Consider the following 18909-nt stretch of genomic DNA (forward strand, 5'->3'; position numbering starts at 1 on the left):
CAATTGTACGTTTATAGGAAACCCAGTTCTGAAATAATTTGTTACAATTTGTCCTGACTGTGCATATGAGTCTTTATTTATAGGTTATATTACTATACTACACATTAAACTTAGTCAAACTAATCCATTTATTAACCAAAGACATAAAATGACAAAGACCATAAACTAAATATTAAATTATGTCAATATTCTAGACTTTATAATTAGTTATACAAAGTAACAAATAATAATCTAGCAATTGGCATTTTGGTTTGATTGCATGGGGTCATTATTAAGTCTTGGGATCTTTCTGGTTTTAAAATCGAAACCTGAAACAAGGAGGTATTCCTACAGTGATGGGAATCCTCCTGATGGTGTTTATGGTGAGTTAGGCCTTTAACGTTAAAATCAGTATGTATAACTGACATTCCGTCTTTGAATGGATCACTCGAGTATTGGAGTTAGTTTCAAACGCATGTTAAAAAAATATAATAAACAATCCAAATTAAATTAAAAATATATTCTTTGTTATTTATTGTAATAGTTGCTGGCATATTTTTTCACTCTTTTCCACATTCCCATCAATCCATATATGAGAGTACGAGACAACGGTTAACTAATATGCATTGCATTATTCTTCCTCGCTTCAAAAGAACTGGTCCTCGAGGTTTTATTGTAGAAGAAATTTTTTTTGTTTATACACTTTTATAAATGTCTCATTCATCACATTTGGTTTTGCATTTTCGTCAATTACCAATTTTGTCACCATAGGAGCAGAATAATGTTATTAACTTCCTTGATTTCGTTCTTTTCGTCATTTGTTTTCTTGATTTATAGATTCTCCACTCTCATACATGTCTCCTCCATCAGGTTTGGTTGAATAAGGTATGGACCTCTTCGTTTTCACAAGATGTCGATGTTATCAACACCTATCATCATGGCATGTAGTTCTTCAATGAAAATTGTGTCTGGTTTGCTTGCCTTAGCATTGATGCCATTCAACGCACGTCACAAACCATCAACTCCACGATCTCTATTGTAAGAATGAGGAGGTCGATGTACTCCAACCCAATGTGCCATCTATCTACTAACGAACTTTGATACCACATGACTAAAAATGCTAGATGTGTTCTAGCCAATGATTATAAAATACTCAAATGAGAGAAATTGTAATATAATTTAAAATTTGTTAGGAACATCATTAGTGACCATCTATTTAAAGGATAATCTAACCTATGTAATATATTCGGTCAAACTAACTGATTATTAATTAAGAACATAGATTATTATTATTATTATTTTAAGTTATTGATATGTTTTTCGCCCTTCTATGAGTCGCAGGCTTTTTGAATAGGTAAAGTCATCAAAGATCATTCAAATGTCTACTGATTTCACAACTAATTGTTTTAAATTTTATATCACCAGTAGGTTGTTCTTGGTTGCGGCAAGACTTTATGTGTGCAAGACGTTTTTCTTTTTTGTAAATGAAAATAACACCTCGGTAAATATTTATGAATTTAGGAACCAAATCCAACGGAAAGAAAAGTTATTAATCCGTTTTTCACCCTTCTATGAGTCGCGGGCTTTTTTGAACAGTGAATCTATTTAAAGAAAAGGAAGCATTAACACTTCTTATGACAAATTCCAAATAAGTGCTAGGTTGCTAGCTCTCAAACAACATCTAGCATGATAGCCCGCACTACGTGAAGATAATTGGTGTATCTAATCCAAAATATGCAAGCCTACTATTATTATTGTGCATAAATCATAATGTTATTTATGTTATTAGACACGAATTTAGATAGGAGTGCCCACTTGATTTCCAATTTAAATAGCAGTGACTCGATCAAAATAATAAAATTTAAATAAGGTTTCAAAACTTTTAAAAATAAAATATAACTAAAATAATTTAATCTTTAACATAGTATGCTCATTAATACATGCATGATTATAACTTGTTAATATGAATGTAGTGAAGTGAATTGAATGTAGAGCTAGTGACTAGGAGATTATTTTACCCAATTAAAAATTACAAATTATTTCTTTTTATTAATTTTTTTCATACTGTACAATATGAATTAAAATAAAAAAAATTGTAAGTATATAGATTATGTGAAGAAATTGAAGTTATATTAACCAAAATATATAATTATCGTCTCTGTCTTGTGCATTTAATAATCACATAAGAAAACAAAAGTGAACTTATTTTATGAAATGAATAATTGAATAAATAGTTTTGAAATGCATATTTGACTCGAAGGCGTCTTTTTAGAGTAACGTAAAAGTGATCGAACTAGGGAGACCTCATAAAAAAATATTGCTTTTTTGAAATTTAATTTACTTTTTATATAATATCCCTTACTTTTTATATAATAACATGTAGTATATGTAAATTTTTTCTAAATCTAAACACACATTTTTATTTTTCTACACTTCGGCATAAATTTATTGAAAACTTGTATTTAATTTAACCTTTTTCCGTTATGCAATATGTAAAAATACATTATTTTGAATAAAACTTAGTTTCAAAGCATACATAAAAATATAGAGAATAAAGAGTTTGTATATAGATTTGTATAAAAATATTTGATATTAATAAAATTTATTAGAGAAAAACTAAATCCTATGCCACTTTCATTGGTAATCCAATGATGAGTTGTTTCACTATTTAAAAAAATCATTAAAATATAACATACCGTTTGGTATAACGAACTAGTTTGCAACTCATCTGTCACATGCCACATGTCATACGTTAGCAAATGAGTGGCCATGTTTTTAATTTCTTTTTTCTTTATTCTTTTGTATTAAAGAATAATTAGTTTAAAATAAAATCTTGATTTTTGCTAATAATTTTGAATAAATTTTTTTATAAAATCTAAAAAGACAGTCTTGTTCAGTTTTTTTATGAACATAACGATACAAATTTTATTAAAAAAGAAGTTAGTTTAACAAAATATTTTTTAATACAAAATAAATATTAGTCATTAAGTATGTCTTATAAATATATATTTTTTAATTTTTTTTAAAATAAGTATTTTATATTTTTTAAATAAAATGATTACTTTTTATATTTTAGTCACTTCAAAGAAACAACAATTATTAATAACATTTATTTAATAAAAATAGTAAATATTGAAATACTAATGAGTGTGAAAAGTCAGATCAGTTAGGTTAGGTGGGTAAAAAATTTAAATTAATTCTATAATAAAAAGTTTGGGCTGGGTTATAAGTGAGGATAGTATATATAGAAACCGAGAAAGAAAAAGAAAATTATAATTAGTGGAGATGTCACATTCAATGCGGCTACACATTTATGAAATTATAAAAATGTTTTAAAAAGATATATTAGTCATAAATTTCAAAATTATTATGTTAACGATCGAACGGAGTACTAGCTTATCTGATTATCTTTATTCGATCTTCAGGAGAAATCCGTCATAGATAAGAAAATCCATCATCCAACCCATAAACCCTATTTTTATAACATGTGAGACTTGAATTCAAAACTTTAGTTATTTTTAAGTTAAAGTTTTGATTGTCTCATTCGAACTACTTCAACTCTGAATTTTGACTCAAAATTACCCATTTCTACAAATATAATAAAACTTTATCTGTTATGAAGTAATAAATAAAATATTATCATTAATTAATATTACAAATTTAATAAAAAATTATCTGTTCTAGAGTAATAACTTGAAATATTATCATAAACTATATTAGGTAGGAAAATGTTGCAATTTAATGTTATTGGTACATTAAATACTTTATGTCCATACATACAAAAAAAAAAGGTCTACATATATGACATCTTCCATTACTCCTGTGTACCACCTCTTCAATCAAAACACAAAGGTATTACTCTCTCTATCTCTCCTCTCTCTAAATTCTCTAATCACAACTTTGTCCATATCCCACTATGTGTTTTTTGGTGCATGTTCAGTAGATACAGACAAAGTTTCTTTGAATATTACCTATTATTTAATTCAGTGTTTGAAGTTTTCTTCACTGTGTTCTATGTGTTATTGAATATTGTTGATTTAGCTTTCTTCAATACTCGGTATTCTTATGACTCAGGACCTTACCCTATAAGTTGGAGTGATATCAATACATCATCATATGTATAACTTTCTTGTCTTGTTATAAAAAATCCGATTTCTGATTTTAAAATTCGATATTTTATGTGTTAATGTGTTATAGTCCGCAAACAAATTTATTTATATTAGCTGTAATTGTCATTTTATTATAAACAATAATATTAGTCATTTAGTGTTTCTATTTCACTGTTTTAAGATTCACTGAATCAAAGTAATCATTCATGTTACACTGTTGTTATTATTATTAGTTTTGTTTTTTAGTTTATTATTTTTTTTTTTTGTAATAAAGTCGTTATTTATGATATATTGAGTTATTGACTTACATAATTCATAAAAGAAAATTATTTATTTTATTTTAATTTTGTTTTTCTAAGAGAAATATAATAATTTCCCTTCTTAAAATGTTATATATAGAAAACAATATATGTTCACATCTTTTTAATCATGGTTTAATTAATTATTTTTTTAAAGTGTCAAAAATAGAAAACAAAATTCAGAAATTCAACTAATAATATTCTTTTCCTTTTTCCTTTTTTTTAAACAGTTTATTGTATAAGTTATATTATACACCATGTATTTTATGTGATTTGCAATAAGCTTTTGGAATATAGTATATATTTGTGGTGTCTACATACACATGTGTATATATACATATAAATTAAAAAAAGTATATCACAAAATCTTATTGCATATATTTATATTTCACAATCTTTATAATTTCCAGCCATCACTGTCCCTACATGTCTTGTTCTGGTACACATAAACTATCAAATAAAAATTACCATAACTCTTTAAGCTTTTTGTTTACTTAAGTAACTTCACTCTCAAACACTCAAACTGCATTACTTATAAAATTCCATGAAGAAAGTAGTTTTTTTTTGTTCAGTTTTAAGTGATGTATATGCCTTTATTAATTTTGGGTTTGGATTAAATTATACAAATAATGAGAGTAATTATGTTAACATTAGGATAATTATTGTTACAATATATAGGACTTTTGAACTGGAGTACTTATTATTACACTGTATTATTTTTTATAACATAATTACTCTACTAAAAAAACTGTAATACTCTAGTTATCTGTATGTTTATGATGTATATCTTCATCTATATATTATTTATTACAATTCCCATTGGATAACTTATTGACAATCATTGCAGGATCAAGAAAATGGAGAACAAATTTGATTCAGAAAAAGTGATTGAAGAGTTTGAATCCTTAACCAAAGATGCCAAAAGGGTCCAAATGGAAACTTTAAAGAAAATCTTGAACGAAAATGGCGAAGCCGAATACTTGAAAAAATGGAACCTTGATGGCAAATTCGATCCCGAAACTTATAGTTCTTGTGTTCCTGTTGTTACCCACAAAGATCTTGAGCCTTATATTCAAAAAATTGCTGATGGTGCATCGTATCCGGTGCTCACAGGAAAACCAATCACCACCATTACATTAAGGTGAATATTTATATTACACCTAAAAATTGTATGTTTTTTTTGGTGTTTTGGTTTTTTAATGAACTGTTTGTTTATGTTTGTAGCTCTGGTACTACTCAAGGGAAGCCCAAATTTGTACCTTATAATGATGAATTGACTGAGACGACAATGCAGATTTACCGCACTTCTTTTGCTTTCCGAAACAGGTATTTTGATTAATATATAGTTATATACATACATGTATTTTAGCAAGGCTTCTTTTTTCGTAATCGGTATTATGTTGAGAACTAGATGTGTGCATGTAACCAAAATGTCAAAATAACCGAAACAAAACAATAACTGACGGTTTGATATTATGTTTTTGGGAAAACTGGATTTTCGGTTTGGTATGGATTCACATGAGATTAAAACCGAAAAAACCAAACCGAATTTATGTATTTTTATTATTTATTTTTTAAAATTAAGTAATTTGTAAGAACTTAATAATTAGTGTGACCAAAAAATTTTAGTCTAAATGTATAATATCAATTAATCATTAATTAAAAAAAGATTTGGTCCAATTTTTATCTCGGCCCAAAAATTTCAAGCCTAAACGATAAATCCAAAACCAAACAGAAACCAAAAACCGTAAAAATAAAAACTGAAAGAAAGCGATTTTGGAAACTCAAAAACTGACTTTTCGGTTTGACCCTAAAACCGACCCATACACACCCTTAGTGAGAACTGTTGTTATTACTTTCAGGGCATTTCCTATTGGAAATGGAAAGGCTTTGAGTTTCATCTTTGGAAGCAAGCAATTCACAACCAAAGGCGGGTTACTCGCAGGAACCGCGACTACAAACGTCTACCGAAGCGCACAGTTCAAGAAAACTATGAAGGCGATGCAAACCCCGTGTTGCAGCCCGGATGAAGTAATTTTCGCACCCGATTTTCACCAATCTTTATACTGCCATCTCTTATGTGGACTCATTTTCCACCAAGATATTCAAATTATATCATCAACATTCGCCCATAGCATCGTGCACTCGTTTAGAACCTTCGAACTCGTATGGGAAGAGCTTTGTTCTGATATCCGAACCGGTGTTTTGTCGGCCCGAATCACGGTCCAGTCCATAAGAACCGCCATGGAGAAGGTTTTGACACCGAACCCTGAACTGGCTGACAAGATTTACAACAAGTGTTTGGGTTTAACCGAGTGGAACGGGTTGATCCCGGAGCTGTTTCCGAATTGTAAGTACATTTATGCGATCATGACGGGCTCAATGGAGCCGTATTTGAAAAAGCTTCGGGTTTATGCTGGCGGGGTCCGGTTGTTGAGTGCGGATTACGGGTCGTCTGAAGGGTGGATAGGTGCTAATGTGAACCCGGATTTACCACCCGAGATGACATCGTACACCGTGCTACCTGATATCGGGTATTTCGAATTCTTACCGTTGACCAACGTCGATGAGATGGATTTAAACGAGCCAAAACCAATCGGGTTAACTGATGTGCAACTTGGTGAAGAATACGAGGTTGTGGTCACCAACTTTGCGGGTTTGTATCGATACAGGCTAGGAGATGTGGTTAAGGTTATCGGGTTTCATAATGCGACCCTGAAGCTCCAATTTGTTTGTAGAAGAAACTTAATGCTCACCATAAACATTGATAAAAACACGGAGAGAGATTTACAGTTATCGGTTGAAGCAGCTGCAAAACTTCTGGCCGCAGAAAAGCTCGAAGTCGTTGACTTTACTAGCCACGTTGACCTGGCGACAGACCCGGGCCACTATGTGATATTTTGGGAAGTGAGCGGGGATGCAAGCGATGAGATTTTGAAAGAATGTTGTAATTGTTTGGACAAGTCGTTTGTTGATGCGGGTTATGTGAGCTCGAGAAAAGTCAAAGCGATCGGGCCTCTTGAGCTCCGGGTTTTACAAAGGGGAACTTTTCAGAAGATTTTGGATCATTATGTTGGGTTAGGGTCCGCGTTGAACCAGTTCAAGACACCGCGTTGTGTGGGCCCGACTAACCCGAAGGTGTTGCAAATTCTTTGCAACAATGTTGTTAAAAGCTATGTTAGTAGTACTTTTGGTTAAGATAGATCGTTAGTGTTTTTGTTATAGTTGTTTAATTTTGTTTTTTTTTTTCTGTTGGGCTTGGAATAATACATATAAATTGTGTATAAAAGGTTTTTCTTTTTACTTATTATAGTTAGTTTTATGTCAAAAATGTTAATTAAATTAATTTGCTTTTCTTTTTTGTTAAGTAAAAAAATATCACATTTTAATAAGTTAGTCTAGTAGTGGAAGTGTTCATTTATGCTTTTTGTGAGTTGTGCTTCCATAAGATAACGCACCTACAAACCCACTTGGGCCAGTGGCCACCCACAATATTAAATATTAAATATATTATATTAATGGGAAATTATTATTTTTTTTCAAAATGAAAATGATAGGCAAATTAAATATCTCAAGTTCTCAACGGTCAAAACTGAATCTAGAACAAAGAACAAAACAACTGTGGTTGGTAAATTTGTTTCCTTAACAAACATGTATCATTGTATCAAGCCCATGTCGGCCCAAACACCACCGCATGCCATTTTTCTAATAGAATGAATCACAATCTGGATCAAAAGTCGAAACAACCCCCTTGTTAACAAGAATTGTTTTGAATCTCAAAAGGGCATTTTGGTCCGTTTATCCGTTTTAAAGTTAATCTTAAAACCTAAACCATTGTAAAAGGATGAAAAAGAACGATTAATTATTACCTAGAGCAAGTAGTCAGGGGGTTTTCTCTTATGGGGTTTATGCCTTGGGTTCAAGCTTGGAGTGTCTTAACAATTCAGACGATTGAAATTTCGTCACAAGTTTTGAGCTTGGGTAATAGTGATTGGTAGGTCAAAAGCTTACCACCGAATCCAAAAGTTGTTAAAGAAAAATAATAATGAATACAATATTTGAAATAACACGTGATATGGAAAACCACTACTAATTGTGAAGGGTTAAGCTAGATAAATTCTTAAAATATTAGAGTTTGAGTTTGAGTCGCGTATTTCATATTAGTAAGTCGTTTAATAAATTATCAACATCTCAGTTTTAATTCCAATATGACAAAAAGTTTTGCACACATACACATCATAGCAAATGATGCAACAACATAAAGAAGACCAATAGATTTCATCCGTTTATACAAAGTTTTTCTATTATGTGGTTCCCATTGAGTATACTGTAACAACATATTGACCCAAAGGAGTGTGAAATGACTGAAACAATGGATATTTGTAATGAGTAATGACATGACTTGTAAATGTATAAAGTTTTAATCTTTATTCTCCATAGCATGTGTCCCGTCTTTATTTGTGGGTGGATAAGAACACTTTTATTTCCTCACAATTAAAATTGTATTTAGTAAACTTTTATCAGGTTGAACGGGCACATCATTTGCTTTCAAGAGTTGAATTATATCCACCAGGCCCCTATGGTTCAGTGGTTACGACCTCTCTCTTTCACGTAGAAAACCATGATTGACATCACGAAGAAATAATGACAATCTTTTCTTTGTTTTTTTGTTTTTTTGTGAAAAAATAGAACTTGAACCTGGATGTGTGAATTTGAAGAGATGAGGATGGTTTATATGCGGCTTTCAAAGTCAAGTCGCTAATGTGGGAGCTCGATAACAAGAGCCATCCGGAGGTAGATGGGGTTTTTTGGTTGAATTAGGTATTGCTAAAACTAAATTGTTTCATTTGGAGATAATTACTCTAGCGAATTTCAACGGAAAAAAAAGACGCAATCATTAAAAGAGGAATAAATATTGGTGAGAATACAGTGAATACTTATGTGTCATGTGGCTAAGTGGCTTGTGAAGGATTAATCTGGAATTATTAGTAAAGTTAAGGGTTTATTTTGTTAAGTTATAATTTAGTTATTTGAATTGTAGTATGTTTAGGAAAGATATGTCTTGGAGAACAAGTTTAGTAGGTATATAAAGAGAGTCTAGAGAGTTAAGAGAGAGACAAGAGAGGGTCAAGAAGTCTCATCTCCATGTTCGTTTGATAAGTTTGTGAAGTTCATTTGTGAAGTTCGTTTGATTATATAAAAAGAGTCGAGGGTTGTCACCCCAATATCTCGTGTTAGTTTGTTTGATAAGTTCGTTTTGATTTGATTGTTTGATCCGTCTGGGCCAACAATTGGTATCAGAGCTTAGGCTCGTTGTTCGGCCGGAGTTCGGTAGTCAAGATCCCCACCGTTTTTATTGGTTGTGTTCGTCACCAAGAAAAGAAAAAGAAAGTGTAAGAAAGTTTGTTTTTTTATTTTCTTCGCATCGGTTCCATCGGAATTAGGATTTAATTTTGGTTTACCAAAAGAAATCAAAATCTATCAATCGTGGTGTTGCGTGGAGAAAGGGAGTCCACAAAAAGTAAGTAAAAGATAATTTTGTTTGGTTCTTTGTTTTTTTTATGTGAAGATCGCCACAAGATAAAAAGAGTTCAAACTTCTTTTATTAGTTTTCCTGAGTAAGTTAAAAGAGAACATTAATTCTCCATCAAATAATTGAAAAGATTGTTAGTCCATTACTTGTCAAATCTGTTAAATCCATATCGTGCATTCTGATAAGAAAGAACAAGAGAAATAGTTTGATCATTGAGTCATGTCCGGTGATAAAGAAGGAAGCTCAGGAATAATGAATGAATCGGTAGGTGGTTTTGTTTTGCAAGCACCAAAGTTAACTTCGACCAACTACGCGTCATGGTTGGTTATGGTGAAAATTGTTTTGGGTGCGAATGGTTTGCATGATGCGATTGATAAAGAAAAGGGTGCATGAATTGAAGAAAGAAAGAAGTTTATAGCATTGGGTATTATCTTTCAAACCCTACCTGAAGATGTGATGCTTCAGATGGCCAAGTATTCGGAACCGAAAGATGTTTGGGAAGCGTTAAGAGTTCGTTATCTTGGTGCAGAAAGAACTCAAAAAGCTCGTGTTCAAATTCTTAGAACCGAGTTAGATGGATTGAAGATGGGGGGAACAGAAAGTATTGATGATTATACAGCGAAGTTGGGTGGAGTACAATCAAAGTACAAGAGCTTGGGAGCGGTACTTGAAGAAGAGGTTTTGGTAAGAAAGTTCTTGAACTCTATGCCGGATAAATATTTACCTGTTGTTTCTTCGATGGAGCTACTCGCAGACATCGAAACAATGGCGTTTGAAGATGTGGTTGGACGTTTAAAGACATATGAAGAAAAAAACAAGTTCAAGAATGTGAATGGAAGTTCGTCCCAAAGTCAGCCCATGTTCACCCATAACGAAAAGAAAGTTGAAAACTACCGAGGACATGGTAGAGGCCATGGAAGATACAACGAACGAGGAAGAGGGAACCAAAGATGGAATGGTGAGCGTACAAATGATGAACAGAGTGAATACCGGAAAAAGAACCCTGGAGAATGGGAAGATAGAAGGAAGTATGTAACGTGCTACAACTGTGATAAGATTGGGCACTACTCGAATAAATGTAAAGAACCAAGTAAAGGTAATGATGAAGTGAATTTGACAAAGAAAGAAGATGATGTTGATACTTCTTTGTTTATGACAGTTGGTTCAATAAAGAAAGTAAGTTTGAATGAAGAAAAGGTTATCCCTGGTGTGTTTGAAAAGGATGAAAAGAATGAAGGTACGTGGTACTTAGACAATGGTGCAAGTCATCATATGTCAGGAAAGAAAGAGTTTTTTACTACCATGGATGAAGGAGTTTCGGGTCAAGTGAAGTTTGGTGATGGATCCGATCGAAATCAAAGGCAAAGGTAATGTGATTGTGGTAAGTAAGACTGGTGAAAAGAAAACGTTTTGTGATGTTTTCTATATCCCAAAGTTGAAGACCAATCTCCTTAGCTTGGGAAAGTTGGATGAAGAAGGATGTAAGATTGAAATAGCCAATGGGACATTGAGGCTATATGATCAAAAAGAGAGATTATTGATGAAGGTTCAGAGAAATCTAAATAAGACATACAACATCAAGCTTCAGGTATGTTGTAATTTTAACAACTTTGAAGATGAAAAAAAAAAGAAAGTTATGATGTGAAACCGATTATGAAAGTGAAGGAAATTCGGTTTGGAACGATTCCGAATAATTTGTTTGGAGTTCGTGAAAGTATTGGTCAAAAACGAGTCGATGAGAAGATGCGATTTGAGAAAGAAAATGACGATGTAGTTTAAGTTAAGTACGGAAGGAACAAATGCTAAGTTCGAAGAATCGGTGAAGCAAGTATGCTATAGTCAGTTGAAAAGGAGGAACAAATACAAGAAATACAATTCAAGATTAAGGGGGTGAATGAAGGATTAATCTTGAAAAATTAGTAAAGTTAAGGGTTTATTTTGTTAAGTTATAATTTAGTTATTTGAATTGTAGTAGGTTTAGGAAATGTATGTCTTGGAGAACAAGTTACGTATGTCTATAAAGAGAGTTGAGAGAGAGTTAAGAGATAGACAAGAGAGGGTCAATGAGTCTCATCTTCATGTTCGTTTGATAAGTTCGTGAAGTTCGTTTGATTATATAAAAAGAGTCGATGGTTGTCACCCCAATATCTCGTGTTAGTTTGTTTGATAAGTTCGTTTGATTTGATTGTTTGATCCGTCTGGGCCAACAACTTGTTTCAGAAACCACAGTGCTTCTAATGGTTCATTGCGGGTGGCAAAATGGATTTTGTCCATTATTCATAACTGGGTTAAATTACCGACCTCGCTGAGCTTTGATTCGGTCAAAGAGGTGTTAGAGTTTTCAATTAAACACAAGATTAACAAGGAGGAGGGCCTAACAATCCAAGCGATTTCACTTGTAACATGTTGGCTAATATGGAGGACTATAAATGACAAAATATTTATAAACATTATGATCTTCGGTGGGACAATGTGGTGAATGATAAAAAGGCTACATCGTTTTTATGGGTGAAGCATAAAACGCGGTATTCAAATTTGGATTAGAAGTGTTTGTTTAACGAAGGTTAGTAAGAAATAAAGAGAAATTTATATAATTTACAAAAAATTAAAAATTCAGTCAACCATACAAATTGTGTTTCCGTAACATCTTCTTTTTCGGTGTAGGCATATTAAATGATTTAGGTCCAATTGGTTTGTAAATTAAAATTCACTTTGAGGGTTCCATGACTCAAGAAATCAAACACATGATTTTGAGTCTCGTTTATTTAGGGGTGTGAAATGGGCCATGCTTGCAAGTTGACGAGTTTAGGTTGACACAACCTCGAAAATTGTGTTAGACATATTACACGACACTAATATTTGTTAGTTGATACAAGCACGACCTGTTTAACCGGATCCTTTTTTTTTTTCAAAAGTGTTACATTGTAATTACAAAATCTTATGTCAATTTCTATTTAAAGTTTTAAATATTAGTGTACTATGCATGCACAACTAATTTAACTTATTACATTAAACTCGTTTAAGAAAACAAAATAAATAACAAATGGGTTAAACGGGTAAACCCCAAACCCCGCCAACCCGTCATGAGCACGACCCTTCTACACTAAACTCATGAATTCAGTGCAATGAATTATTGCCGCATCATAAATTTGCACCCTAGTTTATTCACAAGGATTAAGGATATGACCCACAATCAGAATTTCATTTTTCTCGCATAAACAATGTAGGACCCACCAAATGAGAATGTAATTTTAAATATCGAGTCATTGACATATTAAAGAATACGAAACTCAATAGCCTCTGCTCGTACGTGTGCCTTGGATACTTCCGCAAATGATTATCATTCAAATTCTAAAAAATACGAAGATTTGGTAGCCTTGCAAGTGAAAACAAATTAATTACTTCAATAAAATTATAGAGTGTTTATATCGTGAACACTCAAGATTTGAAATTCCATTAGGCATTACAAATTTTCGAAGTTCCAAACCAAAATTATTTATTTGCCCATTGATTTTGACAGATATTTTGTCACATAGATGCCGTTTATTTGTGGCTTATTGGGCTAAGGACCTTATTTCTTAATACTATTTACGGGGTTGGGGCAGAGGTGCACAAATCAGGTTTTTCAAATACCCGATTCTGGGTATTAAAAAACCCGATCTGTGCACCTCCACTTATTCTTGACAAAGAGAAAGTGTCTAATTAAAACCTATTTCGTTTGAGGATAAGCCCCGTAGAAATTTGGATTGAGTGTCGCCCCCATGAGCCCATAAGCTTAATTATGGCCCCAACTAATTTGGTTAAAGTTATTTGGGCTTTATTTTTCAAGCCTAATAAAATTCTAAAGGTTGGTTTTATACAAGACCAGACAGATGTTAACGCTAGATCAAGAACAAGCCATACATAAAATCTCGATGCTGTTGTGGTGTGCATATCCAAAGATCAGGAGTTATAACGTTGTCACGAAGACGAATGAGTAAGCTAAGTTCCACTTTAGATATTGATAAATTAGAATTGTTGGAATCGTCATCTATCATCGTCGCTTATTGCAGAAAGTTAGGTCAACAAGTGTTGAGGTTTTTTTTTAAAGTTTGATTTAAAAATTTTAAACGAGTCTTTTGAATGTCAACAGAGTTGTGTTTCCGTCGCAACGCGCAAGGTAAAAATACTCATTTTCTCTTAAATGTTGTAACAATATGAGAGTAGTGTAAGGAGAATTGGAAGGATATTATAGTTATACGATGAATCGTAAGTAATTAACTAGTTATGTTATTTAACTATGTATAATAAGTATATTTAAAGTTTTTCTAATTGGGTAAACAACTAAACATGTAATATTATGTAAAGTTGTAAGAGTAAATGGAAATATTGAATAAGTAATTAACCACTAGACCAACCTCCTTTTAAGTTGTTAAGATATGAATATTGGCAAATAATAAATTAAAGTAAAAATTATAAGATTGGTGATTTTTTTAAATCAACATGACTAGTTTTTAAATTCGTAACATTAAATAATCCATCACATATGTATATGTGAAGTGGATTTTGTTCCTTAACTGACATTATATATATAAATGCATTATAGAGCATTTTTATTACGTATAGTGACCTTTTAACTATGATAATTATATAACAGTGTTATATGTTACATGCAAAAATTTAGTCTGTGTATGATTGAACTCGGTCGTTACCTACACGTTATTAGAAGTGATACATAAGATGACGAATTAGAACAATTCACTTTGATCAAAAGCCTATAACACGTAAAAGACGGCATTTTATATGAAGTCTTAGAAAACGATATGTTTACCTCTAAAGGTTTGTAACTTTATATTTTTATTTGTCATTTTCCTTTACACTTCCTTGGCCAAAGTCTTTCAATTAAATAAAACAAAATGAGGGAGCGATAAAGCAATGTTGTCAAAATTTGGAGGTTTCTCTATATATAGATTTTAAATCATAAATACAATATAATTAACGTTTTTTTTAATATTCCGTAATACATAAATCGAAATCTCTCACAAAAAAATAAATACTAAGGGGGTGTTCGCGGTTCGCTAATTATTTTTAAGGAATGAAAATTTGCATTAGATTTGGAATTGGTATTGAATGCAATGTTTGAATAAAAAATTGCTTAAAAATAAATCACACCAAAAAAGAATTATCTTATTAAGAATTTTCTTCCATGACAGTTGCAAGTAAATATACAAAGTTATTTAAATAAAGTTATTAGAATCATACGTCATGAAATATTGATGACGAAAGTTAAAGTTTATTAGCCTATAAATTTTTATAACGTCGTTACTTTTATTTTATTAAAAAATCATTATCTCGCCTATTTTATTAGATGTCAGTATTATTTTAGCACTGACTTGAACAAAGGGTTTGGTTGATTTCTAAAAGCATAAACAGCCATAGAAATAGAACATTCTAAATTGACGTAAAATGTGAATACTCAGTTTTGTCAAAAGAAACTCCAAGTAAATGCTAATAATATCGGTCAAACACGTAGGTTTTTGCATTTTTGTGTTTTTTTTATAATATATATAAAGTTTTAAAAAAACCTAGAATATTTTGACATATTAGATTATAGATTGATTTAGTGGTAAAAGATAAAATAAATGAGATTTCTAAATTAGATTATGCAATAAAATTGATTACTATTTTACTATTAGACTGTGTAATAAAATTGATTAACAAAAATAAATGAGATTTCTAAATTAGTGATTTAGTGGGAAAAAAATTGTTATATAATTCATAATTTAATTGAACTATCAACTCAATATCTACAATTTCTCCTTTCACCACATAGTTATAGAAAATACACATAGGAAGCACTTGTCTCTCCTTACAATTTACCCTTACCGGGTGAAGTTAAAATACAAATGGAGCCAAAAACAAAAAATATGAAAAAGATTTATGGTCTCACAAAAAATCATTTAATAAAAATATCAAAAAGTAAATAAATAATAATAACTCAAAATATAAATACAAACAAAAAAATAAAAAAACCAAAATGTTTCCCCCGTTATCTCCGTTCCCAAAAAAAACGACGAAAAACACAATGTCGAGAAAAAAAAACACAATGCCGAAAATGAACAAACAACACAATGATAAATAAAAAAAATACACAATAGGTCGCAAAATTTAACACAATGTTGAACAAAATATAACACAATGTTGCGTAATATAACATAATATCAAAAATAAAGACATAATCAATGACGAAAATAAGCACAAAAGATAATGATAAATAAAAAGACACAATAATATTTTTCCTCAACATTGTGTCTTTTTCGAGTTTTTTTTAGAACAAGGAAGACGGCGGAAACATTTTTGCGTTTTTCATTTTTTTTATTAAATTTTGAGTTATGGATTTTTTATTAATTCTTCATTATTTTAAAGGTTTTTTTTAATTAAAATTCTTCTTATTTTTATCCACATTTATAGAATAACCAGAGCCATTGTCTCTGTAATCATAATTGTTGGCAAACCAAGAATAAACTATAAAAACAGTACACTAACACACTATCTTTTCAATTGCTAATGTACATGACTACATTCTTCTAAAACAACACACCTCAATAATTTATTTACATGAGTGGCAACCCACATCCCTATATCAAAAACATTATTAACTAATAAGTGGGAAACTTGCATCCACAAATAGTGCTCAGTGGGTGTGACATCTGACCCGATCCGACCCGACCCAGGTACCCGTTTCTCTGACCCGATCTCTTTCTTTTATTATTTAATATTTATACTTATATTTTACTTTTAATAATAATAATATACTTTTCCCTCCCGCCTCTTTCTCTCTCTTTCTTTCCGCCGTTCCGTCCCTCTCCTCTCTTTCCGCCTTCTTTTCCCTCTTGTCGCCGTCCCGCCCTTAAGCCTTGAACCCTTTTTCCTTAACTCTTTGCTTGTCCTTTGGTTCTTCCCGCCTAAGGATGTCTGCAGCTCCACGCGCCAGACTCCTTACATGGAAGCCTGCGTGAAGACATCTTGTTCCTGCGATGCGTGAAGAGAACTCTTCTCGCAGCGCGCTAAGAATGCATGTTCTTCCCGCAATGCGCTAAGAATGTATGTTCTTCCCGCGAAGCGCTTAGAATTCTAGTTCTTCACGCAGCACGCTAAGGATTTGTGATTCTTCCCGCAGTACGCTAAGGATTGTTGTGCCAGCCTTCGCGCTCGCGCACTCAGCCTTCCCGCGCTTAACCCTTGTATCTTCTGTTTATTCTAGCCGTTTGCTGTTGTCATGTCTTTTCTTCTGAGCTGTTGACCTAACCTATCTAATGTCTGAATAGTTACTTTCGGCGCAGCATGCGTACCAACCCCATTGGTTGGTAGAAAAAGTGACTGACATTATCTTTTGAGATCTGCTTTTGCCATGCTTGACCAGTACCTTTATCTGATTCGCCCATGCTTTTTACTGTTCCCTGGCAGCTTTCCCTTTTGCCTTTTTCCTCTTTTTCCCTGCTACCATATCTTTTGATATCTTTTGCTTTTGGAATCTTTTGCTTTTTGAGATCTTTTCCCCTTTTCTAGGGATTGTGTTCCCTAGGGTTTCTCTATAAATAATAGTATTATTTTTCCTAACACTACACACACAAAACACTTAATCTCTCCTGTTCTCCTTGCTCTCTCTGCCGCCTTCCTCTCTGCCTCCGTCTTCCTCCCTGTTCTGCCCTGCTTTTCCGGTAATATATATATATATAATAATTTACTTATGCTAACTTATAATCAAGACTTAAAACCAATCGTTAAAACAATAATCTTTAATTATAGGTTAACTTTGCTTGTTTAAGAGTTGATTCTTGCATATCTATCATCGCATCTTTATCAAGTGAGTAATCTCGTATCTAATCCCTTTTTACTTTTAATGTTTTGGGATGTTCATGTGTTCGTACAAACTTAGAGTCCTAAACTTGTTTATGAACTTTAGTCGCGCAGTATCCCATGTGTTGAGGACGTTTACTTGGCTGTTTATTTGTATGTGTGTATCATTAACCGCTTTGTTCGGCCTATTCCGCAGTTTTCATGGATCCATTAGATGAACACGGGAGACCTATCGTTTACGGTTTTCTTTGTTTACACTTGCACAGATGTTTTCTCGTTTTTGTGCTCAATTGGGAGCACGGATTGAACTATGAACTATGAGCTATGATCTATCTAGGCTTGATCACAATCTGATTGCACCCTTGTTAAACACCAGACATACACATGTTGCGCGCAGATTTATTGTTATCTATGTATTGTATTAAACTTGATTTCTCACCAACACGCAAGTGTTTGACGTTTATTTTAACACATGTTCAGGTTTGCAGTAGCTGTTTTGGAGCTTGTGGACACGTAGGAAGTTTTCTTTATTTTTGGCCTAGATTAAAATGTATCAAGACAAGTTATTGCTGTTCGAATATTTTGATTTATAATATATTGATTTATGTTGATTTATATTGTGTTTGCTTTGCGCGTGCGCGAATGAATGTATTTATTAAATATTGACACCCAATAGTGTCACGAGTAATGAAACAATATGTGGCGCCCCGATGTATAATCCGCCTTTGGTCGGGGTGTTACAGATTGGTATCAGAGCTCGTTGACTTTAGGATAGGTGGTTAGACGTAACGGCCTAGAATACCTAAGAGTCCCTTCTCGCGCATGAGAGAAATCTCATGTTTGCGCGCTTATTGTTAATTACTCGTTGTTTATAAATATGCTCGCGCTTGCGCAGTATATGATTTTATGATTTATTTCGCGATATTTCGACTTTTGCTGAATTTCGATTTTTATTGATTTTTCTTGCATATTCGTTTGTTGGGTTTGAAAATCCGAAAAGTCATGGTGATACATGAATAGTTGATTTTCAATTTCCATTTACGATTATGTTCTGAGGTTGGAGACTTGAAAAGTCATGGTGATACATGAATTGTCAACCTCCAATACTCATTTTCTTGTATGTTTTATATTGAAGATTGAAAAGTCATGG

At 32.3% G+C, this 18909-nt stretch overlaps 1 protein-coding gene across 1 annotated transcript; it reads left to right on the top strand.

The window, feature by feature from the left end:
- Positions 1-3791: 3791 nt before the first annotated feature.
- LOC143623254 (jasmonoyl--L-amino acid synthetase JAR4-like) lies at positions 3792-7678 on the top strand. Its single transcript, XM_077094203.1, has 4 exons — positions 3792-3831; positions 5235-5528; positions 5612-5713; positions 6250-7678. The coding sequence occupies exons 2-4, from the start codon at positions 5245-5247 to the stop codon at positions 7583-7585; spliced, it is 1722 nt and encodes a 573-aa protein (XP_076950318.1). The 5' UTR covers positions 3792-3831; positions 5235-5244; the 3' UTR covers positions 7586-7678.
- The last annotated feature ends 11231 nt before the right edge of the window (positions 7679-18909 follow it).

This window comes from Bidens hawaiensis, unplaced genomic scaffold (assembly GCF_021521415.1).
Source record: "Bidens hawaiensis isolate Kalapana, Puna unplaced genomic scaffold, B.hawaiensis_p1.1 tig00003356_1, whole genome shotgun sequence".
NCBI lineage: Eukaryota > Viridiplantae > Streptophyta > Magnoliopsida > Asterales > Asteraceae > Bidens > Bidens hawaiensis.